The sequence below is a fragment of the Squalius cephalus genome (assembly GCF_949319135.1).
Source record: "Squalius cephalus genome assembly, chromosome: 4".
NCBI classification, from domain to species: Eukaryota; Metazoa; Chordata; class Actinopteri; order Cypriniformes; family Leuciscidae; genus Squalius; species Squalius cephalus.
Genome location: NC_137125.1, coordinates 53,779,680 through 53,807,179, shown reverse-complemented (window position 1 = coordinate 53,807,179; position 27,500 = coordinate 53,779,680). Strand labels below are relative to the sequence as shown.

Below are 27,500 nucleotides of genomic sequence, written 5' to 3'. Positions count from 1 at the left end.
AATATTTCACAATATTACCGTTTTTGTTTGTATTTTTTATCAAATAAATGCAGCCTTGGTGAGCAGAAGAGACTTCTTTTAAAAACATAAAAAATCTTACTGACCCCAAACTTTTGACCGGTAGTGTATATATATATATAAAAACAAAGGAAATAAATCCTACTTTAATGACCATTTTTTTATTATACTGTGATCTTAGTTCCCATATTTAATGGTGATTCTTGTTAAGATTCTAATTACTGTAAACGAATACTGTAATACAACTTTTTAAAATTAAATTAGCATGTACAACAAATAAATACTATATATTTTAAATACTATAACTTCATTTTGCACTATAGTAATAATAATAATAATATTAGTTTTGTTTGAGAGAAGAAAATGTGTCATGAAAATTCGAATGGTCATAAAAATAGGCTTCTTTTCCCTTTAAGTAAATTATGATTTTTTTTATTTATTATTGTTTGTAGTGAAACATGACCCGTTTGCGTGAGATTTACCCATTAACATTTCTTTCTTTCCACAAAATTCACAGTTCTGTTTTTTTTTTCTCCAAAGTCACCTAAAGAAAGACCTTATAGAAATAGTTAAGAGCAGAAAAGATTAATACATTTGCATTTTAGTTAAAAACCATGATACATTATTTGTCATTTTCAGTCTTTTAGTATATTTACAAACTTTTTTTTTTTTAATCAAAGCATAAAATGAGTAACTGTGCCCAGATTACGACCCTCTTGCTCACAACTAATAACCCCCAAATCTCATCAGCCGGAGTGTCCGGTGCGGAGCAGCAGTGGGGGGGCTTTTAAAGGGCTCGTTTTAAAGGGTCGTGACAGCGCTAACAGAGGGAACTCAGAGAGGTAAAACGCTGAAGCCGCATGGAATGAAACCGACATTCCCTACATCACAATCCCAGAATGCCGAGCTCTCGAGGGGAAATGGAAGTGCACTTCCATGTAACTGGTTAATAATTAACTAAAACCAATTAGTAACAGTTTCCAAAAAAAAAATAATTAAGGCATTCTTCACTAAGAATCCCACACAGCCTCAGTAACGGCTTTGGTTTGTCCCTCTAAAGAACGTCCCAAAGGTTCCTGAGAGGCGCTGTGTCTCCAGGGAATGGTGGTTTGGTGTAGACGGAGGTGTGCTGGTGTGTGTGTGTGAGTGTGTGTGCGTGTCCTATCTGCGGGCGGCTGATGCCGGAGCGCTGAACAGGGGTGTGAGGCTGCTGGGGGGGGTCTGTGGGAGGAGGAGGTTGCCGTTGGTGGTGGACGGGCGGCTGATGCGAAGGCGTCTCAGGTACTCGGCGTGAACCGGTTTGTGGCTCTGCAGGACCTTGATGGCCTCGTCGACGGGGAACCACTCCCGCTTACGGCCTACGGGACAAACACTGCAGCATTAGTACAATACAACGGCTAATCTTGTGTGTTACAAATGTACGGTGAGCTCCAGCGGTCTAAAGACACATTTTAAGGGGGAATTTTTGCTTTTAAAACTGGAAATTTACAGAAAGTCTGAAAAATGTGTGACATTTGTGTTAAATCGTCCTGAACAAAAATGACAATCTTAAATCTTAAAACATAGATCATCATTATGCATTCGTGTTTGAATGAAATGAAATTAAACTGTAAAATACAACACACAGGCATGAGAATTTGAGGGATTAGTTCAATTAAATGAAATAATAAAATACAATACAATAAAAATAAAAAAACAGTGTTGAGAATTTGACTGATTAATAAAATAAAATAAAATATTAAAATAAAATAGTCAAGAGAATTTGAGAGGATAATTAAATTATATAAAATAATACAATAAAATTAAATAATACAATAAAATAAAACAATCATGAGAATTTGAGAGATTAATTAAGTTAAGTAAAAAATAAAGTAATAAAATAAAAATAAAGCAGTCATGAGAATGAGAGATAATTAAAATAAAATAAAATAAAATAATGAGAATATGAGGGGTTAATGAAATAAAATAATACAATTAAATAATACAGTAAAATAAAATAGTCATGAGAATTTGATAGGTTAATTAAATTAAATAATAAAATACGATACAATAAAATAAACATTCATGAGAATATGAGGGATTTATTAAATAAAATAATCAGTAGACACCAAGGGGTTGAATACCTGGCAGATCCATAACAGAAAGAGCACACACACACACACACACACAACACACACACACAACACACACACACAACACACACACACAACACACACACACACACACACACACACACACACACACACACACACACACACACACACACACACACACACACACACACACACACACACACACACACACACACACTCACCAATATTGACAGAGTCCTCCCAGTCATCCAGCGTCTCCGTGACCGTCAGCACATACACGTACGTCCGGTGTTTCCGGTCCTGGTTCTGCTGTTGTTGAAAAATAAACTATATCAGTATGAGGGACTGTAATCACATCATCACATGATACATCAATTCAGGAGTCTAAACGGTCCAATCAGAAGAGCCGTACCTCAAACACGCCGAGCAAACGTCCTAATTTTCCCTTCACGCCAGCCTGAGGGAGAGAGATAGGATCAAATCCACAACAATCCTTCATTTAGCCATGAGATTCCCAGAAGTCTGGCAAATATCATCAAATTCTTCCCCTCACTGAATATGAACATCAATCAAAAGAAAGCGTCTGCTAAGTGAGTAGCGGCTGGTAAATGTAAAGCTGTGTGCCCGTGATGTGACGCACCTCCTCAAACACCTCCCGAACCGCAGCTCCACACGGCTCCTCCTCCGGCTCCATTCCTCCTCCGGGAACAATCCACTGATCCGGGTTTCTGCTGCTGCTGACCAACAACACCTGCGGGACACAGGAACGGTTCAGTCTCAGACAACAGATGTTGGGGGGTTGGGGGGGAATCAAAGTCTGATTTTTCTGATTAAAATGTGATTTAAAAAAGAAAACAGCTTTGCTGTGATTGTTTGTAGGTCTGCACAATTTCACAATTTTGCAATATTTATTTATTAATATGAGTGATGTCAAAATCAATATTGTTATTGTAGTTTTATTTATATAATTTATTTATAAAATTGTGTTTTTGTCAATTTTATTAGTTTTGTTTAGGGCTGTCAAACGATTAATCGCATCCAAAATAAAAGTTTGTTTTTACATAATATATGTGTGTGTACGGTGTATAATTATTTTCTATATATAAATACACACACACGCATGTATATACTGTGTATATATATTTATATTATATATAATTTACATTATATATAAATATTTTATATATAAATAACACATTTTTCTTAAATATATATGCATGTGTGTGTATTTATATATAGAAAATAATTATACTCCATACACACACATATATTATGTAAACACAAACTTTTATTTTGGATGCGATTAATCGCGATTAATCGTTTGACAGCCCTAGTTTTGTTCTTTTATATATGAACATTTCCCTTGGATTTATTATTATTTCAGTTTTTATTTATTTCCAGTTAGTAATATTTGTGCTTCAAACTTAACAAGGACAACATTTAGCTTTTCATATTTTATTTCAACTTTATTTTAATTAATAATTTTTTTTTTAAAAAGTACAAAAATGTTAATAAGTTTTCCAAACTGACACAAAATTCTAACAAAGTACACTTTTATTTGCAGATATTATGTACAATAACATTCTAACCTATAGATTAACACAAACAATGGCGTGAAAAAAAAAAAAATCTTTTTTTTTAAAGTGGGGGGTTAGGGTTCAATTATTGCTGTATATTTAAAATAATGAATGTTTAATTTATAATAATATGATAATTAAAAAAGGCTTTTTAACAGTTTTAGCTAACGCTAATAACCCTGGAGTGAGTGCCGTTTGACAGATGGACGCAGCAGAACTGCAATCTTGCTCTCTGATTGGCTAATCCTCCAGCTGCTGATCGGCCCTCAGGTGTCTCCTGCACTAAGAGGATTGTGGGATTGATGGTGGTGGTTCATGACACTTGTCACCTGGCATGTTCTGGGCCAGACTGGGGTTATTTTTACAAGGTCTCCGTCAGATTCACGGCTGAACGACAAAGGAAAGCTTTGATTTCATATGTGGCGTCTTAAGGTTGTTTTCTTGAAACACGTTAGTCCAGTTCTGGTTTCCCAGGGTCAGTCACACATGACCATCAGCTTAGGCTACAAAAGAGCTTGTTCTCAAACACTCAATCATCAAAACAACGACGACCTGTGTATTCCTGTTACTATGTGATGAAGTACAGTACTATACAGTTTAGGAAAAATGATGACAAAGAAACCTCTTGTACAAACAGGTTTGAGAATAACTCAACCACAACCAGTAATTTACAGTCCCATAATTCCACGCTGCTGAAAACACGTCCATATCACCTTTGACCCCAAAATACCAAGAATAAAACAAGGATAATGTGCAGTCACAGTATAATCGCTGGAAGGGAATTTACTTTACCAAATAAATAAACGAGTTAAACTAGACAGCTGTGTACAATTAGATTACATATATTATGCATAAAACCTATTGCATAATGGCAACAAATAAGTACATTTTTCAAATTCTCATTTACTGTAATGCGTTTTCTAATCCTCAAAGGTGATTTTAATTACTATTCTCACTTTTTACTAAAAGCATTCAGAATAAATTAAAGGTAGTGAAACAAACACTGCCGTGCCGTATACATTATTCACATTTTAAATAACATATCATTGGGAGTTTTTTTTAACACGAAATCAAAGTTCACCCTAACGGAGCCTTTTCACATTCTCATTTACAGCATTTTACGACTTTCTTTAAAAGGGGAAAATAGAGAGAATGATCATGTTGGTCAGAAGAGAGAAAGACTCACACTCGCACAGCTCAGCGTTAACTAGTTTTATGTAATTTAATGCCTAATATGACACAAAGTATATTAAACCAACGTACATTGGTTTTATTTATAAATATCGTATGATGTTAAGTGTGGAAATGCGTCAGTCTGTGAAAAGCCTTCATGATCCATCAATTCCTGATGGACAAAATCCATTTTTTATTACCGGATTGTGAATGTCATTTCATGTCGACATTAAGAGCTCTCCATGATGCATCAATGACGTTTGTAATAATGACAAAGTGGGTGCAAAACATGAATCATCAGGTGTCTAATTGAATCACGGCCACTTATGTCCAGCTGTATCATATTGATTTAGAGTTTAATGCATAAGCATAACAGACACGGCTGATTTCTACATGTACAATCACTGCAGCAGAACTATCATCTTTCATATCGGGATGAATAGGATTACATTTCCACATCGTCCCGGAGCCGGTGGCGATCACAGACGCTTTCGGGACTGTCAGCCGAGCGCCATGACCTTATTACAAGGACAAACCCGGAGCGGCCCGGGGTTAAGAGTGCGTTTAAGGACACAGGGCTGGGAATCTGATGTTGTGTTACAGCCCTTATTGACCAGAGCGCACCACACACACACACCAGTGTTGGTTTAATATCACTCAAATACTATTAGAGGTTTTATTTATATTTATGAATCAGTTTTTATTTTTATATTTTCCATTTTCATTGTGATTTTAGTTAAAAGTTTTAGTAATTTTGTTAGGGTTTTTTTGTTTTGTTAAAAATGTCTATATATATATACATTTTTTATTAATTTTTATTTCAGTTTTAGCTATTTTAGTACATCAAGTTAAACTAAATTAAAATGAGAAATGTCTTTTGCAACTAGCTGAAAATATATAAATATACATACACACACACACACACACACACACACATATATACATATATACATATATATATATATATATGAAGAGTTCAGATGCAAAAGCCTCTAAGTGCCATCTGACATTTTCTTCTAGAATGATCATTTTTATCAAGCTCGTATATTTAAGTTCAGTAATTTCACTTAAATGGCAATGCAAATTACCTATTAATTGTCATTTAAGTGAAATTACTGAACTTAAATACACGAGCTTGATAAAAATGATCATTCTAGAAGAAAATGTCAGATGGCACTTAGAGGCTTTTGCATCTGAACTCTTCATATATATATAAAATTTTCAATATAATATATAATAATTTAAGTCTCATTTGTTAACCTTAGTTAATGTATTAACTAACATGAACTAATAATGAGAAGTACACTTGTTACATTATTTATTAATCTTTATCATGCTATTAGTTGACAAAAATAGCCTAGTCGTTCATGTTAGTTCATCACCTGTATTAGTTTTATAACATTTACACATAATGTATTAGTATATATTTAAATAACCATGAACTAAGATTAATAAATGCTGTAGACATATTAATTAAAGTTAAGTAATGTTAACTAATGAAAAGTGTTACCAGTGTTTCTTATGGTTTTAGTTTAGTTGATTATAATAACCCTGAAATAGACCCAAAAAAAGAAATCAGAATCATCACTTAATAAAAGGATGAAACACTTCCTGAGTGTGTAAACGTGACTATTTCATCAGTAGCATGTCAGAGTTAATGTAAATCTACAGTAACTCTAGGCAAACAGGGCTGTATTTGATCATAAACACCGGCGCATGATGCTAAATGATGCATTTGTCCTACTTTAGTCATCTGAAGCATAACAGGCGTGCATTCTGGGAGAAACAGAAGCATTCGGACGAGCCGATGTGTGTGTGAAGTGAGCTGACCGGGGGGGTTTAGACTCGAGCGCTCGCTGGTCCTCTGCCCTCCTCTCACCCGCCTCCACCCCGACACAAAGGACAGCCATTTCAGACGAGTTCCCCCTCGCTCACACACACACACACACACACACACACACACACACACACACACACGCACTGACTGCGGATCAGCCTGTAGTTGGCACGCGGTGCCAGGAATGTGTGTGGAGCTGGTCTGAGATCAGCGTGCATGATGGGTAAGACCCCAGATTTACACCAGCAATCCCACACAACGGCTCAAACAACTCAGATTCTTCCGTTGGGTTTCTTGGATACGAGGAAGCGACAGAACGAAAGAAACCTCTGACACTAAACTAACACTCCGCAGGTTTATGGTGTGATTAATCATTTACAAGTTGCACTCAAGACTTTACTGGTCACCTACAAGATCATTACAACCTTTCATTGCATGCATTCGTGGTTTACTATATGCATCACACATTAAACACAAAAACTAAACTGTACAAAATGATAGTTCTCAAAGTTGTAGATAAAGATTTCAGTCTTTCTAATGCAAAATTGCATGTTTAAGTCAATGTGCTTCTTATTTGTAAAATGCACTAGCAATTTCTAAGTAAATCCTAAAAAAAAACACTTTTATTTTCAGTGTTGCCCTCATAAAAAGCAGCAATGCCTTTATCCTTGGCTGATATAGAGACACTCAGCAACATCCCAAACGGATCGATATGTGCTTTTTTTAATTGTGATTCTCATAAAGTGTCATATGCCAGATGTGTTTTCATGCCAGTGTTTTCTTGGAAGTGGACTAACCTGATGCAGCTGAATGCAGAAGCCGAGAGCTGCAGTCTGACGTGCTTTTATTGCATAACTGCACTACGGAAGCCCGGTGACGACAGTCTGAAGTGCCTTTAATTCATGGCTAACAGGACAAGTCATAGTGACGGCCGGAGCGAAGCAGACGTGTGTGCAATGGATGTGGAGGGATGGAAAGAAAAGGTTCAAATGCAGTTGAAACAGGTTTGCTTGACTAATTATGATCGCTGGGATTTTGGCGTGTCCAGCGTTGTGTGACAGAGATTACAGCCCTAGATGAGAACTAAATAACCAGATGTGCTCTAGAGATTACGCTGTGCTGTGATCTGAACAGTCACACACACACACACACACACACACACACACACACACACACACACACACATGCTGCAGAAACTTCACTTTCTAAGAACACCTGACAGTGACAAACTGATCTCAGATCACTTGCAAATGTAAACAGTTACAATACAATATTTGTTTGTGTGATGCACTGCGATTTTCCAAACAAGTGGGAATAATAAAATCAAAATGAAACATATGCATGTGTGTGTGTGTGTTTATGTATACACACACTTACTGTATATATATATATATATATATATATACACACACACACACACACATTATATAAACACAAACTTTTATATTAGATGTGATTAATTGATTTGACAGCACTAATATCAATCTATGCATCTATAAGTCTCCATGAAACAGCACAGATGTACTAGATCAGGGATCAGAGGAGTTCAAGGGGGTCAGTGGAAAAGTCTAAAGAAAACAGTTTAAAAAAATGTAAAAATAAATAAATAAGATTAAAATAACTCAGTAAACAAAATAAAAATGTGCTTTAAAAAAATATTAGTTAGTTAATAATCTATTTAATTGTATTAAAATGAACGAATACTTTTTTAAATTAATAATATAAATAAAATTAGATTCAAATTAAATAAATAAACACAAAAAATAATGCATTTAACAGTAACTTACATAACCACAGTGAGTAGAAAAATAGCTAATAACTTTTAGATTTTTTTTTTTTAGAAACTATTTTTAGATTTTTTTTTCAGTGTAAATATTGGGTGTTTATTAAAGATGGATGCCTTTTATATTTTAGGATGGGGTCAACCAGGTTGATCATATTTGGGGGTCCTTGTTGATCGAAAGCCCCTGTACTAGATGACATCACATGACACCTGATTTATAGCTCTCATATATACAGTATACACATCTATACTCTTCGAATATCTGTGTGTTGTCATATACTCGGACTGGGGCTCAGGTGAAAGCCACGGTGCGTGTTGATACACGGATTTATCATCGGAGCATCATGTCTGGTTTAGATAATATCTCCGTACCTCATCCTCCCGTTCGTTCTTGAAGCACAGGCACGCCGCCCGCCGCTTGAATCCCTCCCGGTCGTACGTCCGCGTCTGGTTCGGTTTGAACTTCATGCTTGAAATCCTGTCGGTCCTTCGGTCGATGTATCCGACAACCGGTCAGGAATGTGAACGGTGAACGGCCCGAGCTCCGTGAGTCACCACCGACGGTCAGGAAGACGGACCAGTACCGGGCTGGACCGAGCCTACGGGTTAGCGTTGGTTTAAAATCCTATTTAAAGCATTCCTCCGCGTTTAATCCGGTAAATTCGATTCTTTAACGACAACTCTGCATTCCGCTACCCATCCCCAGGTCAAAATACCTCGTCTTCCCCCGGTATATATACGTGTGTGGTGGGCCGGGTGCGAAATTACTAACGGTAGTATGTTGACGGCTTGCTCCTTAATATTTATAAGGTAAACCGTTAGCATTGGAAGGTTACCAGGCAACGTCAGCATACATTAATCAACGGCGTTCGCCATTGGAAGGCAATGCCGCGACGTCACCATCAGCTAATTAATATACATGAGCAACACCTTCCTCGTAGTAGGATTCGTTCTCCGTCAGGCGGGTCCGTGAACTGCGATCACACTAGTCCGTTACTGCATTACTGCATGGCCTCCTGTCACATATCCCGCAGATATATATGACAGGGTTTGTGTGATCTTTTACTGTTCATTTAAGAGGAGTTGTTTAGACGAAACACGTAATTTGAGCATCAGATAGAAGGCCTTTCAGTTGACCAAAAAAAAAAAAAAAACCACAAATCAGTTTAGTCACGTGTTTCGACAAAAGTGTATATTACGAATTATAAAAATAAAGGAATGCAGGAAATAATATTGAATTAATACTGTGCAGCATTCCCAATGTAATGAGGATTCAATGTAAAAAAAAAAAAAAAAAAAAGTACCATGATAATACCATGTTTATTTATTATTTTCTCTAAATGTAATGCTGTTAGTGAGCACAGGACTTTGGCATACAGATAGCGATCTGATTAAATTATGATTGATGACACTGATTAACTTTGACAAAAGAATTTAACAACATTTTCTGTGTAATCAATGTGCAAACAGGATGAAGAAACAGTTGCAGATGCAGTTATCAGATTTGAGTGAAACTATAGGCACCTTTAATGATTAACACTGTGTTTTTCAAGGTGGGGTTCATCTTAAAATCATTTGTACTTGGGACATTTGACTCAAAACCAAATAGTTACTTGAGATATAGACCTGACTTGAGATTTGCCCTGGAATGCATTATAATCTTTCTTCACCAATACAATAAAATGCGAGTGAATACATTGTTTTTGACATCTATAACCTGAGACAGACAGAAGCACACATGCCTGCAGTCGTCATGCATTTAATGAGTGAATTACATTCATCTGGGTTAGTGAGTAAACTAACTTGTGTCATGAACCATGATGACATACTAAAACCTCAAACATGGGTCAAACTCATTAATCACATTAATCAGACAGCAGGATAATGGAAATAAACATTTGCCATCGGCTTTCAGCTCAACAGATTCTGAGACAGATCAGAGAAGAGTGAATCTGTTCACGGCCTTAATAGGATTACATGGATCTGATCAGAGCAACATCTGCACACTCACTGAACGTGACTTTTCATTCACATTTATTGAATAACTGAGTTGCTGTCTCTCCCAAATAAAGTTGTTTTTGTAGAATTAGAAATTAACTCCTATCTTAACAAGGTTTACTGGTCAGAAATATTCATCTGACAGCACTCAAACTGCTAAATAGTAAATAGTAATCAGTTCTATTTGTGACCGTATACACTCAAGTTATAGGTTAATCTACCGTAATGGTAGCCATTTAGACACTGCAAATTCACAATTCTGACTTTTTTCTTGCAAATCTGAAATTTTTTCTGCAATTTATAATTTTGACTTTTTTCTGCAATTTATAATTTTTTCTCACAATGGCAGGTTTATAACTAACGACTGATTTCTTTTCTCACAATTGCGAGTTTATAACTAATGGCTCTGACTTTTTTCTCGCAATTGCGAGTTTATTTCTTGCGATTCTGACATTTTTCTCGCAATTGCAATTTATGATTTGCAATTCTGTCTTTTTTCTCACAACTGCGAGTTTATAACTAACAATACTGACTTTTTTCTCGCAATTACAGTGATTTTGACTTTTCTCACAATTGCGAGTTTATAACTAACAATACTGACTTTTTTCTCGCAATTACAGTGATTTTGACTTTTCTCACAATTGCGAGTTTATATCTTGCGATTCTGACTTTTATCGCAATTGCGAGTTTATAACTAATGATTCTGACTTTTTTTTCTCACAATTACGAGTTTATTTCTTGCGATTCTGACTTTTCTTGCATTGTGATTTATTTCTTGCGATTCTGATTTTATTGCAACGGCGAGTTTATTTCTTGTGATTCTGACCTTTTTTTTGCAACTGCAAGTTCATTTCTTGCGATTCTGACTTTTTTTCACAACTGCAAGTTTATTTCTTGCGATTCTGACTTTTTCCGCAACTGCGAGTTTATTTCTTGCGATTCTGACTTTTTTCGCAACTGTGAGTTTATATCTTGCGATTCTGACTTTTTTTCGCAACTGTGAGTTTATATCTTGCGATTCTGACTTTTTTTCGCAACTGCGAGTTTATTTCTTGCGATTCTGACTTTTTCCGCAACTGCGAGTTTATTTCTTGCGATTCTGACTTTTTTCGCAACTGTGAGTTTATATCTTGCGATTCTGACTTTTATTGCATTGTGAGTTTATATCTTGCGATTCTGACTTTTATTGTAATTGCGAGTTTATGATTCTGACTTTTTTTCTCACAATTACGAGTTTATTTCTTGCGATTCTGACTTTTCTCACATTGTGATTTATTTCTTGCGATTCAGATTTTTTCCACAGCTGCGAGTTTATTTCTTGCGATTCTGACTTTTTTTCACAACTGCAAGTTTATTTCTTGTGATTCTGACTTTTTTTCGCAACTGCAAGTTTATTTCTTGCGATTCTGACTTTTTTTCGCAACTGCAAGTTTATTTCTTGCGATTCTGACTTTTTTTCACAACTGCAAGTTTATTTCTTGTGATTCTGACTTTTTTTCGCAACTGCAAGTTAATTTCTTGCGAATCTGACTTTTTTTCGCAACTGCAAGTTTATTTCTTGCGATTCTGACTTTTTTTCACAACTGCAAGTTTATTTCTTGCGATTCTGACTTTTTTTCACAACTGCAAGTTTATTTCTTGTGATTCTGACTTTTTTTCGCAACTGCAAGTTAATTTCTTGCGAATCTGACTTTTTTTCGCAACTGCGCATTTATTTCTTGCAATTCTAACTTTTCTTGCATTGTGAGTTTTTATCTTGCGATTCTGACTTTTTTCTCGCAAATTGCAATGAGTAGTGTTGTCAAAGTACCAACTTCGGTACTGAAATTTTCAACGTGACGATACCAGCATTTCCCTCTAGCATGTTGACAACACTAAATGAGAATTACAGTCTCTCCCAAATAAAATTGTTTTTGTAAATTCAGAAATGAGCTCCCATCTAAACAATGTATATGAAGGTTTACTGGTCAGAATTATTCATCTGACAGCGCTCAAACAGACTAAATAGTAAATAGTAATTATTTCTATTTGTGACCGTATACAAACACTCAAGTTATAGTCTCAATGTCTTTAGAAATCCCGTAATGGTAGCCATTCAGACACAGCAGACATAACAACCGGCTCATTAGATATGAGAAGACAGAAACAAGAGGTCGTTTTGATTGCTCTCGATGTCCCAATCATATAAACGGCCTGCAGACAGACACAAACATACAGGACGGAGAAATGTGCCCTCGCTTCTGCTGCCGTAAGTGCAGAAATAACTCCAACTGCAGCTCTGCACCACAGAGACAGTTATATAACCTGTCCAAACCAAGTCGCGTGGAACAGAAGAGATAAGAGATACGAACACTGAACTTGATTCATAAATCCTCTGGCTCAAATGCAGAGGAAGTCTGAGAGTTTAGCATGTAAAAAAGACATTACCAGACAGAACTTTCTTTATATAATTATATTGAAGAACTGATTTTTTAATTTAAAGCTTTAAAGGATTCATATCTAGGGGAAATGTATATTAAGCCTATCATTTTGTATATACAAATATTGAAAATATAGGCCTACTACATTAAACAAAAACATGGTTTAAAGGTGCCTAACTCAAAACCAGATCAACTTTTACAAGTGAACTTTTACACGAACACACTAGTAAGGCAGTGTTTCTGTGTATGCCATTCATGTTATGAAATTATTTGACCTTAACTGTTTTTTTCAGTATATATCTCAAAATTTTGACAAAAAAGGTCAGAATTGCAAATTATAAACTCACAATTGCAAGAAAAAGGTACAAATTGTGAGATAGACACAATCGCAAGATATAAACAATTGCGAGAAAATGAGTCAGAATTGTGAATTATAAAATCGTATTTTTTTTTATATCTCACAATCATGACACGTTTCCTCAGAATTTTGAGACTCAAACTCACAATTGCAAGTTATAAAGACCAAATTCTGAGAAATAAAGTTGCAATTACCTTTATTTTATGACTCACAATTCTGACATCTTTCTCACAAGTTTACATGCCTAAACTAGGATTTGTGAGAAGTCAGAAATTGTGAAATATATACAGAATTGTCAGATAAAAAGTAGTAATTACTTTTTTTTTTTACTTTTTAATTATGAGGCAAAAAACAATCAAGCTTCAATAAGAATCAGATTCGAAACTGCAAAAAAAAAAAAAAAAACGCTCAGAAATAAAGAGAACAAACCAAATAACATAACAAAAAATATTTTTACTAAAACTGAACATTTACAGATTTAATTTTCCCAGACAAGTCATACATTTTCCACACCAGCCTAAACACAAAGCTTTACACGCACACTCACACACGTTTTGTTTGGAGCACAACAGCGTCAGAGCAGGTTCTGTCAGATAGGCCATGATTTAGACGGGTTCACCACATGCTTTTAATGAACTCAAGAGTTTCACAGGAAGGAAAAAGTAAAAAATAATAATAATTCACATCATTTTGTCCCTGACCAAGAAGCAGCATATATGCACCCCATGTTAACAGCCCCTCTACGCCCCGTAACATAAAAACTAACTAACAAAAATGAACCGTCCACCTGGGTGTAGGGCCTGGATCCAGTGAAATCCACTGTATTAGACACTGTACTACCCATTCTGACAGGGTCCAGTGTAGTGACCACGCATCACTTCCTGGCCGAACCCAGAAGCAGAGAGATCATATAGTGGAGCGAACATTAGCTCTGAGCTGAACCACCCAAACGGCTGCAGTAGATGCTTTTCAATCGGAATTTTTTTCGTTTGCTGTTTTAATTTGTCTGAGAAAGTGTTCTTTAAATGCAAAAGAAGACAGGAGGAGATTGTTCCACTTCTCTCACTTGATGCGCCGCCGTTTCCTTCTTCTAAACTTCAATGTTGTTGCCGGCATAAAGCCTGGTCCATGTTCGGGCTGCGAGAGAAAATAACAACATTTAAATAAAACAAATGTGCACTTTTTATCTTCTGCGTCTCATTGTCATTGTTTATTATACTCAGGGAACAGGGAACGTTCCGGCAAGGTTCGCTCAAAGTTATGAACGTTCTTTCAGTAACGTTAACAGAATGTTCGAGCAACGCTATCTAGTAATGTTCTCAAAACATTAGCACAAAAACATTATTTATATATTGTTAATTGAACTTTTTTTTTGCTGTGAAACGATTAATCGTGATTAATCACATCCAAAATAAAAGTTTGTGTTCACATAATATATGTGTGTGTGCTGTGCATAATTATTTTGTATATATAAATACACACACATGCATGTATCTATTTAAGAATAATTTTTTTATTTATATTTATATTTATATATATATATATATATATATATATATATATATATATATATATATATACACACACATACAGTATATTTAAGCAAATATTTCTTAAATAGATGCATGCATGTGTGTGTATTTATATATACAAAATAATTATGCACAGCACACACACATATATTATGTGAACACAAACTTTTATTTTGGATGCGATTAATCGTGATTAATCGTTTCACAGCCCTATTTAAAGTTTTGAACAGTAATTATCAGAAATAACATTTTCTTAACTTAATGGGAACGTTAGCAAACCAACCATATTACATTTATTTGTGATTTAATGCAACCAATGCTTTGGCAATGTGATTTTTTTTTTACCATATCATATCAATAGGCGCATTTCCATTACAGATTTGCACGATTTTTTCTAAATGTCGACAAAAAACTATTGCGAAATGACGGCGTTTCCATTAACTGATGTTATGCGACTAAAACTTAATTTTTTCCTCTCGCGATCAGTAAAATCATTCCAAAAACCATGGCAACGGATATTGGTAGGTTTATGTACTATATCCCAGTCGCCGCACTAGTCATTATTAATGGAAGGAGATGTATGAGTGTTTTCCAAGCATTAATGGTAAGGAACGACCCTTATTATACTTGAGCGGCACATATGAGGTGTTTCTGGGTGTTTCTCCCTCAGTTCTGCTTTGAGGTCTTGATTGTGGCATTTATTTGAGGTTTAGAATCCAGTATTCTTTTGTCTTATATGAATTTAATAAAGAACTCTGAACTGTTTCCATTGCAGTTTTGCGAAATATTCCTTTTGCGAATTGCCTGAAAAACCCCCTCATGTGAGCGTAAAAACTTTTTTGCGATAAATGGGAGTTTGTGCGAAATTGACGTGTTTCCATTGGGCGTATTTTCAATTCGCAATTTCCATTTGCGCAATTTGAAGGGTAATGGAAACGCGGCTAATGAAGTTAAAATCTCGAAAAGCTCAAACACCCTCAAGAACAGCAATTAATATCATATTGACTTTATTTGGGTGAATCTCACAAAACCTACCAGTAAAATAGGACTATTTGGTGCGACAAAGATGACACAAAACTTAAAATAGGAATCATTATCATTTTTTATAGTTTTAGTGAGATTCATCCACTTTTCTACCAAACAACACGTACCAAAAACAGCACAGTAGTTATTCATCCACATAAACGCTGCTGAGAGCTTCTCACCTGTTTCAATGGCTTGAGCCTCGTTGCTCTTCCACTGTTCAGCTACATCATTGGCCAGCGGATCATCCGGGTTCGGAGCGCTGAGGAGAGCCTGGATCGAGAGAAGCACTGTGCGGATCTGGAGAGCCGGAGACCACTTATCTACAAGAGAGGAAGAGGTGGATGTAAAGCTTAATACCGTATCATATCTGATACATAGAGGCCTCTAAATGATCAACAGGATCAAAACAATCACAATCTCCTGCAGTCCTTCTGTCGTTTGATTGACAGTTTAGACTTTTAGCAATTATAAGACCTTTTAGTATTATTGTCCAAACATCATCCTTCAACTTTTTGCTGTGAAATCTTTACTGATTTTTATGAAGCAGACGTTTTATACTAACTAACTTTTATATTGTTAGTAATAATTCAAGATGAACACTTACTGGACTGAAGCGGTTTAGGTTTACTTGATACATCCTTTTTTTATTATTTTTTTTAGAAAAATCTGTGAGTCTTAAATATGATTATCAGGCTTCTGAGGAAAGTTTATTTATTCATCTGTCAATCATCATTGTATCGCATACGTTTTAAAACTATAGAGCTTTGATCATAAATCTAAGCTTTATAATAAGACTTATTATTGGCAGATATAGAGTGACGACTGATACTTATATGCATTTTATATGTCAGTTATAAAGACCACATTGATTTAGATTACAAGTATCACAATTTCATCTTACTTTCCATCCATAAAAACATCAGTATCTGCAGCAAATTGCATATTTTTGCTCAGTTTGATCCACTATATCATACTACATGAGCCATAAAAACCTGATATGATACAAACCATTCAAGATTTTTTAATATTCTGTCTAAAGGATCAATAAACTCGATATATATTTTTCGGACTACTATGAATATTATATTATACACCCATCAGGCTTTACAGGGTTAACGGGCGCAGAGCAGCATCAGATGAAGCACCTTTCAGGATGTCCAGACAGATCCTCCCCAGTTTGTCCACATTGGGATGGTAGATTTTGGTCATGAATCGGACCTTCGGAGCAGCCATGGGATATTCCTCCGGGAGGAACAGCTCCAGTTTGAACGTCCCACCCTCGAAGGGCGAGTCCTGCGGACCGGCGATGACCACGTGGAAATATCGAGCGTTCCCCTCATCCGGCTCCGCTTTGATTCCAGGCACAGGCTCCGCCATCAAGCGCTGCGTCTCCTATAGAGGGAAAAGCAACTGAAAGGTCATGGGTCCGCATTAGGGCTGCACGATATAGAAATATCGCAAATGTATATATCGGGATATGCACATCGCAACAGCTTGCAATAACTGGGGGCATGAACAAAAGACAAAGAGAAAATCACTCGCTGCTCTCGGCTGAACAACTTTTGTAGCTTTAATAAGAATCAGTATATATTTAATCCATACAGTGAAAACTAAGGCAGCAAACCCAGAACGTTCCCCTAACGTTAGTATTTGGTTATTTATTTGAGAACCCGTATAATAATGGTTCTAGGAATGTTCTTTTTAGGTTTTATTTTTTGCAACCATAAAATAACGTTCCCAGAACGTTGCAGGGGTGGTTGTTATTAAATAACCTAAAAATAACGTATACAGAACGTTCTCTAATGGTTATTTTTAGGTTGTTATTTAATTAGGCGTCCATACATCCATCTTCCATGCCGCTAATACTATACTGGGCCGCTGGATGATTAGTGACGTACAGCAGGGGAATGATATCGGGGTAAAGAGGCTTGGGGAATGCTCTGGGAACGTAAGAATAACGTTAGAGCAACGTTCTACAAACCAAAAACGTTCTATTTCCGTTAAGAGAACTTTCCCGACTAACCAAAAACAAATCTTTAAAAAGAACGTTCTGGGAAATAGTTAGCTTGCTACCAAGTGCTCCTGAACATGTGATGGCGTTTAATGGACAAACTTTATTAAATCCAGTTTTTATCTCAAAATGGTTAATTGTAGCAACTCAATACTTTCTAAATGCACTTTGTTTCCAGGCTGATGAAACCCAATAAAGGTGTATCTGAATTTTTACATCCACATTTATGCATTTGACAGATGCTTTTATCCGATCCATTCATGCATCAAAAAATTGGATTTAATAAAGTTTGTCCATTAAACGCCATCACATGTTCAGGGGCACTTGGTAGCAAGCAGAGGTGGACGAAGTACTCAACTTCCTTACTTGAGTAAAAGTACAGATACTACTGGTCAAATATTACTCCGTTACAAGTAAAAGTTGTAAAGACCGATTTTTACTTAAGTAAAAGTACAGAAGTACTCGTTTTTAAAAGTACTTAAGTATCAAAAGTAAAAAGTAAATGTCAATGCATTGTTTTATTATTGTTGCATTGTTGAATGTAATACTTAAAGTCCCTTATGCCTCTGAATCTATGCCTGCACTTATATCAATATCACATTTATTTCTAGAACACAGTTCCAGTAGTGGGATTGAATGTGAGATTGAATAAGTCACTCAATAACGTCCACAATGGTTTCGGACACCCAAATGGCTGTTCCCTCAAATAGTGCCCTATTTAAAGTTTTTTGGCTTTTAGTATGAATATGTTAGCCTTACTGTTATCTATAAGCTAGTGTTACTAGTGTTACTGTTACCTATAAGCTAGTGTTACTGTTATCTATAAGCTAGTGTGCTCCAAAAAAGTGACAAAATTTGCATTTAGAAAACCAAACCCAACGTTGAAAATGAAAATCAGGTTTATGTCAGAATCCAATGTCAGATTGACGTTGATCTCCAATGTTGGACAGACGTTGTATTGTGGTTGAAAATGAAAATCGGGTTGACGTCAGAAACCAACATCAGTCGGGTTCTGATGTCAACCCGACTTTTATTTTCAATCAATATCCAACGTCAATCTGATGTCGGGTTCTGATGTCAGTCAGATGCAGGGTTCTGACGTCAACCCGACTTTCATTTCCAACCAAAATGCAACCCCTGCAACCAGAATCATCCACTGACTGATGTTACTTTCTACTCAAGGAACTTGACAGAATTGTAGTGGAGTAAAAAGTACGATATTTGTCTTTCAAATGTAGTGAAGTTAAAGTAAAAAGTTTCCAGAAAAAATAATACTCAAGTAAAGTACAGATACTCAAAAGGTGTACTTAAGTACAGTACTCAAGTAAATGTACTTTGTTACTGTCCACCTCTGGTTTTTGGTTTGTAGAACGTTGCCCTAACGTTATTCTTACGTTCCCAGAGCATTCCCCAAGCCTCTTTACCCCGATATCATTCCCCTGCTGTACGTCACTAATCATCCAGCGGCCCAGTATAGTATTAGCGGCATGGAAGATGGATGTATGGACGCCTAATTAAATAACAACCTAAAAATAACCATTAGAGAATGTTCTGTATAAGTTATTTTTAGGTTATTTAATAACAACCACCCCTGCAACGTTCTGGAAACGTTATTTTATGGTTGCAAAAAATAAAACCTAAAAAGAACATTCCTAGAACCATTATTATACGGGTTCTCAAATAAATAACCAAATACTAACATTAGGGGAACGTTCTGTGTTTGCTGGGTTTCAACAAGCAGAACTTGTTGTTGTTGACATTATTATTACTGTTTGGATATAAATCCTATATACTTATAGCAACCCTTTCAGTGTTTTGTGCACAGCTTTTCATGGAAACTACGGTGCCGACACCACATTTTAGATTTATAACGGCCTATTAGTAGGCCTATGTTATAATGCATTTAAGAAAACAAACCCCAAAATGGCACTCTTGGTCTCTTTAAACGTCAGTCAGACTAAGTGGGCGGTTCTTGCCCAGAATAAGCTGCAGTGTGGATCAGACTTGCTGACAATCAAATATGTGACGATGCAAAATAAGGAAGGTATCGGGAAAAAAACGAATCTTCATGTGCTTAAATAATCAAATACATACTCTATGAGTATGAATTCATTTCCTGATTGCATGTAAACTCACATTGCTCAACAGAACACAATATCCCACATGCAAATAATAACACCAACACACATTAGTCCAGTGTTTGCCACCGCAGCGCGCGAGATCTGCATCTGTAAACATGTTCATGTGTCATGCAGAGGCTTTAAACACACCCAGAATCACTCAGTGACAGGAGCATCGCAGTTCGCGAAGATTACTGGCTCCTTAACAAACCACACATATCTGATCACATTGGTCCATGTTGCTCTTTTTTATGAAGGTTATTTGCGCTTATTATAGGAAACGTGCATGTTTTAAAGCAGTGCGCGCGCGGGAGCCACCCTGCAGCAGCAGCAGCGCGAGCTCGGGCCAGCAGCACGTGCCGTTTACGTTTATTTTTAACGCGTCGCTTTTAAAGCGCGTACTAATACCCGAGCGGAACCCACAAAAGAAACATTATGAGAGTTATACCTTAATAATTCTGCGGGGCAATCCAGCCATCTTGTTTTATTATTGCGGTTTGCACCGTGGCCCGCTCCCTACTCCTCGCGTTGAGGTTGACAGCGCATGCGCGCAAGTCTTCCGGTAAACACGTCACCATCCGCTCCAATGGGTTATCTGGGAAATGTAGTTTTCTGGGAAATGAACGTTGTCTATTGTTTTTATTAGTGTGAGCATTTCGAATGTTGTACATTTTTACTTTTTCCCCGGACATTTTTTTTGTAGTTTAGTGTATCATCTGATGTATTCTTCCCCGTATTTTATTTATTTTAATACATTAATTTTACTTTTTATTATTAATTCTATTTTCTATGCATCTGTTCTGCTTAATTTGATTCTTTTAAAGTTTGTTTTATGTAAAGCACCGTGGATTACCATTGTGTATGAAGTGCGCTATATAAATAAATATGCCTTGCCTAAATAAATTATCTAATAATTTGTTCTCGTTACAAACAATGCATGTTTATACTACATTGAGGTAATCAAATGAAATAAAAAAAATATGTGCATTTATTTTAAGCAATATTTGATTTGATTTGTGTTTCAGCACTCATTATTGCACCATTAAATTGCTTTCAAGTCAATCATATTAAAAGTTCCCATTAAGAAATGATAAAACAACACACTGCAGCAACAGCTGAAGGAAGGGTTTATTTCATGCACAGCAGAATCCTATTCACAACAAACATCAGAGAAGACAGTAAAAACCATCCAGAACTATCGGTCTTTGGGTGGGTTTGGGTTTCTGCGTCTGGTGTGATACCTGAGGAAGAAAACAAACCAGTTCATACGCACAGCAACAGCATTTTCTACACCTGAGCCGTGTTTTAGCATCGCACAGAAGGCAAACTCACTGTCCGACGGGATACCAGCGGTGTTTGGTGGTGTAGAACATCTTGCTCAGCTCCTCGATGGTCGGGGCCTGTTTGTTATTTAAAACCTCTTTCCCGAGTCTGGCTTTCAGGACCTGTTCATGAGTCTCTGCGTGATCACCGATGGCGTCAGGTCTGGCGATCGGCTGCAACAAAGACACAAACATCACTTTATATCATTACACAAACATCTCAGCTCTGCTTCTGCACATGCACGAGGACTTCAGTGAGTTTGCACCTGTGTGAGGTCATAGGGTACGTCTTCTGTCGGATGGTAACACACTATTGTGTTTCCATCGGATGTCACTGCGATTTCCACATTACTGAAACACAAATGACACATTTGAGGTAAACGGCTCGTTATGAGCAACACTTTATCTGATAGAGACGAAGCCTGACGTATAATAACCACAAATGCATCATAATATACATCAAAGGTGAACAATTAAACACGCATTTATGAAGAATGCCAAAAATTAGTACTGTGACTGATTAATTACTCACCCTCATGTCGTCCAAAACCCGTAAGACTTTCGTTGATCTTTTAGATGAAATCTGACTCGTCATTGAAAATGCAACTACCACTTTCAAGGTCCAGAAAGGTAGTAAAGACATTGTTAAAGTAATCCATGTGACTCCTGTGGTTTAACCTCAATATTATGAGTGCTATATTTACAAAATATTAATCTCCAACACATGTTCACGAGAGCACCGCGTGTGAACGCACATCAGAGATTAATATTTTGTAAATTAAGGGGTAAATTATTTATTTTTTTGCCAAAAAAAGCACTGGTGTCGCTTCATAATATTGAGGTTAAACCATTGGATTACTTATAATAATGTCTTAGCTACTTTTCAGGGGTTTGGAAGTGGTAGTTGCGTAGACTGTCAATGGAGAGACAGAAAGCTCTCAGATTTCATCTAAAAGATCTTGATTTGTGTTCCGAAGATGAACGAAAGTCTTATGGGTTTTGAACGACATGAGGATGAGTAATTAATGACAGTACTTTCATTTTTAGTTGAACTATCCCTTTAAATAATAAACACTGACCTGTTGTCGCCACTGAATGGACCTCTAACTGTAGACTTGTTGTGAGATGACAGAAATATTCCTGCTTAGAGTGAAAAACAGTGCATTTTAGTCCCTTTCTGAACCTCTGAATTGAATGAAGACACACACAAGCACAACATCACTCATTAATACGGTCTGGAAATGTCACAGTGTTGTAGGTTATACAGGATAACACAGTGCTGTAGTGAGACTGTGTTAGCAGCGTTTACAGTGGTTACACTTCAGATTATTTATAAATGTAATGTTTTTCTGTAGGAGAGAGCTCACCTCTGATTTGTTTGATATTTCTGCTGCTATAGACTCGGTTAAAAAGGGTAGCGACCCTACTGATGTGACCCGACGCCATGCTTTCCGATCGCAAACTAAATCGGTGGAAGAGAAATGAAAGACAAGACGGAGTCCGAAGTGGGAGGAACACGACGGTTTTGTGGCGTTAACGGTCTGTATTACTGAATTAATACATGTTTTTATTATCTTTTATGGGTTTCGTTTAGTTTTGTGGTTATAAATCAAATTGTCTGGCAATTCGATTCAAAATATGCCATGAGATTTGAATGAAGTTCAACGGGGAATTCAGTTATTTGAGCTTCAGAGCGCCTCCTAGCGGGGGACATCAAATGTGTTACACAAATATTCTTCCGGATAGGAAACATAGACAGACAGATAGATTTGAATAATATTTCTGAACAATTATTTTAAAACACCAGTACCACAATTGCCCACTGAAGGGCAGCAAAACCACCGCCATAGAGATAATTCATCTCTCATTCATTTTTCCTCAATATCTATTAATTTCTGACATCAAAGCATTTGATTTTCACAACTTTGTACAAAGCTGACAGAAATACAAAGACAGGCATTTCTCTGGGATTCCACAGTTTTATTCATTGTTATTCCTATAACAACCGCAATTTCATTATCCCAAAAATGGGAAACCAATATTACAAATTATTCATCATAATTATTCTTCACTTCCTAAAAAGAGGAAATATGTAAAGTTAAATCTGCAAGTTTAGAGGAGATATTAAAATTCCCTCTTAAAGGAAAGCACAGTGTTCAATATCAAACAGCAAAGATCTGATATCGGTATATATATATATATATATAATTATATAGATGTGTGTGTGTGTGTGTGTGTATATATATAAAATTATATAGAATAGATGTGTGTGTGTGTTTATAATATATATATATATATATATATATATATATATATATATATATATATATATATATATATATATATACATATATATACATATATATATATATATATATACATAATACACACACACATGCATACATATATATATATATATATCTCAGATATCACATATATCAGATAAACAAACACAGTGAGAATCTTTTCGTAATGCGTCATCTGATGGCATGAATATGTTCTGCACATTGACAGTCGCAGTGATCCATGATTCACTGATTCAGTCTCTGGTTATGTGTGTCGTTATGAAACCTCCATGTGACTCCCTGACGCTCCAGAGACTGTATCCGCCACCAAACGCTCCCGACTGCCGAAAACCTCTGCAACTGGAGACACAACAGAATACAGTGAGCAACAGACAAGCAACACATGAAGAAAAGCCTCATGGCTGGAGACTCTATATACAGTATACACACACACACACACACACACACCAGCAGCAACGTCACTGATGTCCCAGACGCGCAGCCCGTCTCTCTGTCCCCCGAACGCATAGACGAAGGGAAGATCGGGACAGCAGGAGCCACAGAACAACACACCCTGACAGAGAGAGAGAGAGAGAGAGAGAGTCCTGTGTTAAAGCCTGACTTCACACACTCCTGACGCTCGGAGAACAGAGGTACTCTACCATCTTCATGTCTCTGGAGTGGATCAGGTTGGGTTTGTCTCCGAGAATGTCCCAGATCTTCACGTGTTTGTCCGCTGAAGACGTGACGAGACATCCGCGGATCTGACTGCTCAGGTCCATCCCTGCGCAGAGGTCACACAGGGGTCACACAGGGGTCACCAGGGTTAGGTCAAGGTTAAATCGGTTTGTTGTTGTTGTGATTTTTATTTATTTTAGTACATCAAGTTAAACTAAAATAAGAAGTGTTGCAGAAATAATATAAGTTTGCTTTTTTATATTTTTTTGTTTCAGTACATTTATATACTATTAATTTTTTAAATATTTATCAATACAATAATAAAATCAATATTATAGTTTTTATTAATATTTAGAATAGGTTTATTTTTATTTGAATGTTTTAGTTACTTTTATTTTTATTAGAATCGTTTTTTTTTTATCATGTCTACATGGTTTTTACATTTTTATTTAAGTTTTTATATATATATATATATATATATATATATATATATATATATTTTGAATAGGTTTTATTAAAAAAAATTCTGGTTTCATTTTAATGTTTTAGTTTTTTTCCTCATTTTTATAATTTTTTTCTTAAATATGTCTACATGGTTTTTAATTTTTATTACAGTTTTTTTTAATATATTTTGAATAGGTTTTATTTGTATATTTTCTGTTTTCATTTTAATTTCAATGCTTTATTATTTTAAAATATGTCTACATGGTTTTAATTTAAGACATTTTTAGTTTATAGTTTTATTTAAAAAAAATCTGTTTTCATTTTAATTAGAATGTTTTCGTTTTTCTCCATTTTTTTTTTAACTAAAAGTTTTTTATATTCCATTTTATTTCAGTCAATGCTTATTTTATTTAAACATTTTTTATGGTTTAACTTTTAGTTAATGATAGTAACCATGAATATGTTAGCGATTGTAGTGTAATTGATATACTGTTATTGTTTTTATTTTAATTTAAGTTAAAGTTTTAGTCATTTTGTTGCATTTCTTTTATTAATATATCAGTAAATGTTTATCTGAGGAAAGGAAAGAGTTATTCTCATGTTTAGAGCGTCTGTGCGGACCTGAAACCTCTCCGTCGTGAGCTCTCAGCGTGAACACGGCTTTATCCGAGCGAGCGTCCAGACAGTAAATGAAGCCGTCGTCTGTACTCGCCTGCAACACACATCACACATTACTCCAGGTCAAAGTTCACATCAAACATCCCGAACGGCTCCGTTTCTCACCAGGAAGTGACACGGAGAGAAATGGTCCCAACAGACACGCTCCACCTGTCCACTGAAGCGCCAGATCCGATGGCTGTCGTTCGGACTTCGGCAGTCGTACAGAACCGCTGACCTGTGACACACAACGCTCTGATTGGTCAGGCTCATTCGTGCTGCGCTCTGATTGGTCGAGTCATACACCAGTGACATCGTGACCTACTTGTCATATGATCCACTGACGAGAGTTTGAGCCTCAAACGGGTGAAACTTCAGCGTCTGAACCTGTCATGGATGATAAGAGAATATGATCAGAATAAACAGACTCTCATGAAATACTTGATTCTGATTATTCAATTCCTGTAATACTTTATTCTGATTGGTCAATTCCTGTAATACTTGATTCTGATTGGTCAATTCCTGTAATACTTGATTCTGATTGGTCAATTCCTGTAATACTTGATTCTGATTGGTCAATGGTGTTAAGCATTTCCTGTAATACTTGATTTTGATTGGTCAATTCCTGTAATACTTGATTCTGATTGGTCAATGGTGTTAAGCATTTCCTGTAATACTTGATTCTGATTGGTCAATTCCTGTAATACTTGATTCTGATTGGTCAATGGTGTTAAGCATTTCCTGTAATACTTGATTTTGATTGGTCAATTCCTGTAATACTTGATTCTGATTGGTCAATGGTGTTAAGCATTTCCTGTAATACGTGATTCTGATTGGTCAATTCCTGTAATACTTGATTCTGATTGGTCAATGGTGTTGGTTAAGCATTTCCTGTAATACTTGATTCTGATTGGTCAATGGTGTTGGCTGTACACTTACTGATTTATTTGGTGTGTAGCTGTGTATAGAACATTTTAATGTACAATCAGCTGATCAATAATGCAAAACAAGCCTCGGCAGATGTGTGTGTGTGTCTAAACTATTAGAAATTAATACTTTTATTCATAAAAGATGCATTAAAAGTGACATTTATAATGTCACAAAAGAGTCTTTTTCAAATAAATGCTGTTCATTTGAGTTCTCGCTTCATCAAAGACTCATGAAAACCAATATTTACACAAAAATATGAAGCAACACAACTGTTTTCAACACTGATAATAATCAGAAATGTTTCTTAAGCAGCAAATCATCATATTAGAGTGATTTCTGAAGGATCATGTGACACTGAAGACTGGAGTAATGATGCTGAAAATACAGCTTTGATCACAGGAATAAATTACATTTGAATGTATATTCACACAGAAAACTGCTATTTTACAATTTTTACTGTATTTTTGATCAAATAAAAGCAGCCTAGTTGAGCAGGAGAGACCCTGGCGTGTGTGTTTGTACCTTATCTGTGTGTTTGGAGAGGGTCGCCGCTGGTTTTCCCTTCTCCAGATCCCACAGGATCACAGTCTCGTCCGCAGACGCGCTCGCTAGAACATTCCTGCAACACACACACTCCATCAGTCACACGAAGAAAAGCAGTTCAGGAGAAGGTTCAGGAAAGCTGAAGACATGTCACCTGACCAGCCGGTTCCAGGACAGATCCAGCACAGAATCCGAGTGTCCGTCGACCGGCTCCGCCGCCTGGGGAAAAAAAATGCACTTTTACACATCGGACATCACAGTGGATCATTCACAATGCAAAATTTAACTAAATTTAAAAATGGGCCATGAAATCAAAATGGCCGAATTTTTTTTTTAATGGAATATTTTCAATGTGTATTATGAATGATTCATCCGAGCACAGCATTATTTGTTTAAATTCATGTTCCTCGTAATCGTGAATCCGAATAACTTCCTGTCTCTCTTGCAGTGACATCATCTCTTCTCTGCTGACGAGGGCGGGGCTCAACCTGTCACTTACATGAGATCAGCCAATAGCAAACCACAACCATCCAATCAATTCCCCACAGACAGAATCAAGCCCCGCCCACATCTGTTCTTGTTCTATTTCACTCGGATATACGGCACGATAGGGAAGGAAACCTGTGCCGACTTTAATCATATAAGCTACCTCAGTTTTTATTGTTTTGTATGACATTACAACATCAAGTGTTTCT

At 36.2% G+C, this 27,500-nt stretch overlaps 4 protein-coding genes across 6 annotated transcripts in view; all 4 read right to left on the bottom strand.

Annotated features, from left to right (window-relative positions):
* Positions 1–356: 356 nt before the first annotated feature.
* Positions 357–9,277, bottom strand: nudt4b (nudix (nucleoside diphosphate linked moiety X)-type motif 4b). Of its 2 annotated transcripts, none has more exons than XM_079870120.1 (5): positions 8,854–9,277; positions 2,752–2,862; positions 2,524–2,568; positions 2,333–2,417; positions 357–1,376 (listed from the first exon to the last, which is right to left on the bottom strand). In XM_079870120.1, the coding sequence occupies exons 1-5, from the start codon at positions 8,947–8,949 to the stop codon at positions 1,180–1,182; spliced, it is 534 nt and encodes a 177-aa protein (XP_079726246.1). In that variant the 5' UTR covers positions 8,950–9,277; the 3' UTR covers positions 357–1,179. The 2 variants fall into 2 exon arrangements, with proteins under 2 accessions (XP_079726246.1, XP_079726245.1); XM_079870119.1 differs by having other exon boundaries at positions 2,333–2,420; positions 8,854–9,276.
* A 4,413-nt stretch (positions 9,278–13,690) lies between these two features.
* ube2nb (ubiquitin-conjugating enzyme E2Nb) lies at positions 13,691–20,531 on the bottom strand. The gene is made up of 4 exons (XM_079870290.1): positions 20,395–20,531; positions 16,961–17,207; positions 15,995–16,135; positions 13,691–14,394 (listed from the first exon to the last, which is right to left on the bottom strand). The coding sequence occupies exons 1-4, from the start codon at positions 20,422–20,424 to the stop codon at positions 14,348–14,350; spliced, it is 465 nt and encodes a 154-aa protein (XP_079726416.1). The 5' UTR covers positions 20,425–20,531; the 3' UTR covers positions 13,691–14,347.
* A 525-nt stretch (positions 20,532–21,056) lies between these two features.
* Positions 21,057–22,774, bottom strand: mrpl42 (mitochondrial ribosomal protein L42). Of its 2 annotated transcripts, none has more exons than XM_079869503.1 (5): positions 22,636–22,774; positions 22,348–22,411; positions 21,535–21,619; positions 21,279–21,442; positions 21,057–21,187 (listed from the first exon to the last, which is right to left on the bottom strand). In XM_079869503.1, the coding sequence occupies exons 1-5, from the start codon at positions 22,712–22,714 to the stop codon at positions 21,142–21,144; spliced, it is 438 nt and encodes a 145-aa protein (XP_079725629.1). In that variant the 5' UTR covers positions 22,715–22,774; the 3' UTR covers positions 21,057–21,141. The 2 variants fall into 2 exon arrangements, with proteins under 2 accessions (XP_079725629.1, XP_079725630.1); XM_079869504.1 differs by having other exon boundaries at positions 22,348–22,408.
* Positions 22,775–23,657: 883 nt separating this feature from the next.
* Positions 23,658–27,500, bottom strand: part of pwp1 (PWP1 homolog, endonuclein) — a 9,035-nt gene continuing 5,192 nt past the window's right edge. The window contains exons 8-15 of the mRNA XM_079869781.1: positions 26,960–27,024; positions 26,785–26,881; positions 25,658–25,719; positions 25,459–25,570; positions 25,297–25,387; positions 24,216–24,337; positions 24,022–24,127; positions 23,658–23,913 (exon numbers count right to left, since the gene is read on the bottom strand). Of these exons, the coding sequence (XP_079725907.1) occupies positions 23,831–23,913; positions 24,022–24,127; positions 24,216–24,337; positions 25,297–25,387; positions 25,459–25,570; positions 25,658–25,719; positions 26,785–26,881; positions 26,960–27,024 (738 nt within the window). The 3' untranslated portion in view covers positions 23,658–23,830. The remainder of the gene's footprint in view (positions 23,914–24,021; positions 24,128–24,215; positions 24,338–25,296; positions 25,388–25,458; positions 25,571–25,657; positions 25,720–26,784; positions 26,882–26,959; positions 27,025–27,500) is intronic.

Coding starts and splice junctions, on each gene's coding strand:
- nudt4b (XM_079870119.1), bottom strand. CDS start 8,949: ATGAAGTTCAAACCGAACCAGACGCGGACGTACGACCGGGAGGGATTC. Junction 2,569..2,751: donor TTCGGGAGGTGTTTGAGGAG/GTGCGTCACATC, acceptor TCTCTCCCTCAG/GCTGGCGTGAAGGGAAAATT. Junction 2,421..2,523: donor GTTTGCTCGGCGTGTTTGAG/GTACGGCTCTTC, acceptor TTTCAACAACAG/CAGAACCAGGACCGGAAACA.
- ube2nb (XM_079870290.1), bottom strand. CDS start 20,424: ATGGCTGGATTGCCCCGCAGAATTATTAAG. Junction 16,136..16,960: donor CTGTCTGGACATCCTGAAAG/GTGCTTCATCTG, acceptor CCTCTCTTGTAG/ATAAGTGGTCTCCGGCTCTC. Junction 14,395..15,994: donor GGCTCAAGCCATTGAAACAG/GTGAGAAGCTCT, acceptor TTTCTCTCGCAG/CCCGAACATGGACCAGGCTT.
- mrpl42 (XM_079869503.1), bottom strand. CDS start 22,714: ATGGCGTCGGGTCACATCAGTAGGGTCGCTACCCTTTTTAACCGAGTC. Junction 21,620..22,347: donor CCATTCAGTGGCGACAACAG/GTCAGTGTTTAT, acceptor TTTGTGTTTCAG/TAATGTGGAAATCGCAGTGA. Junction 21,443..21,534: donor TACCCTATGACCTCACACAG/GTGCAAACTCAC, acceptor TCTTTGTTGCAG/CCGATCGCCAGACCTGACGC.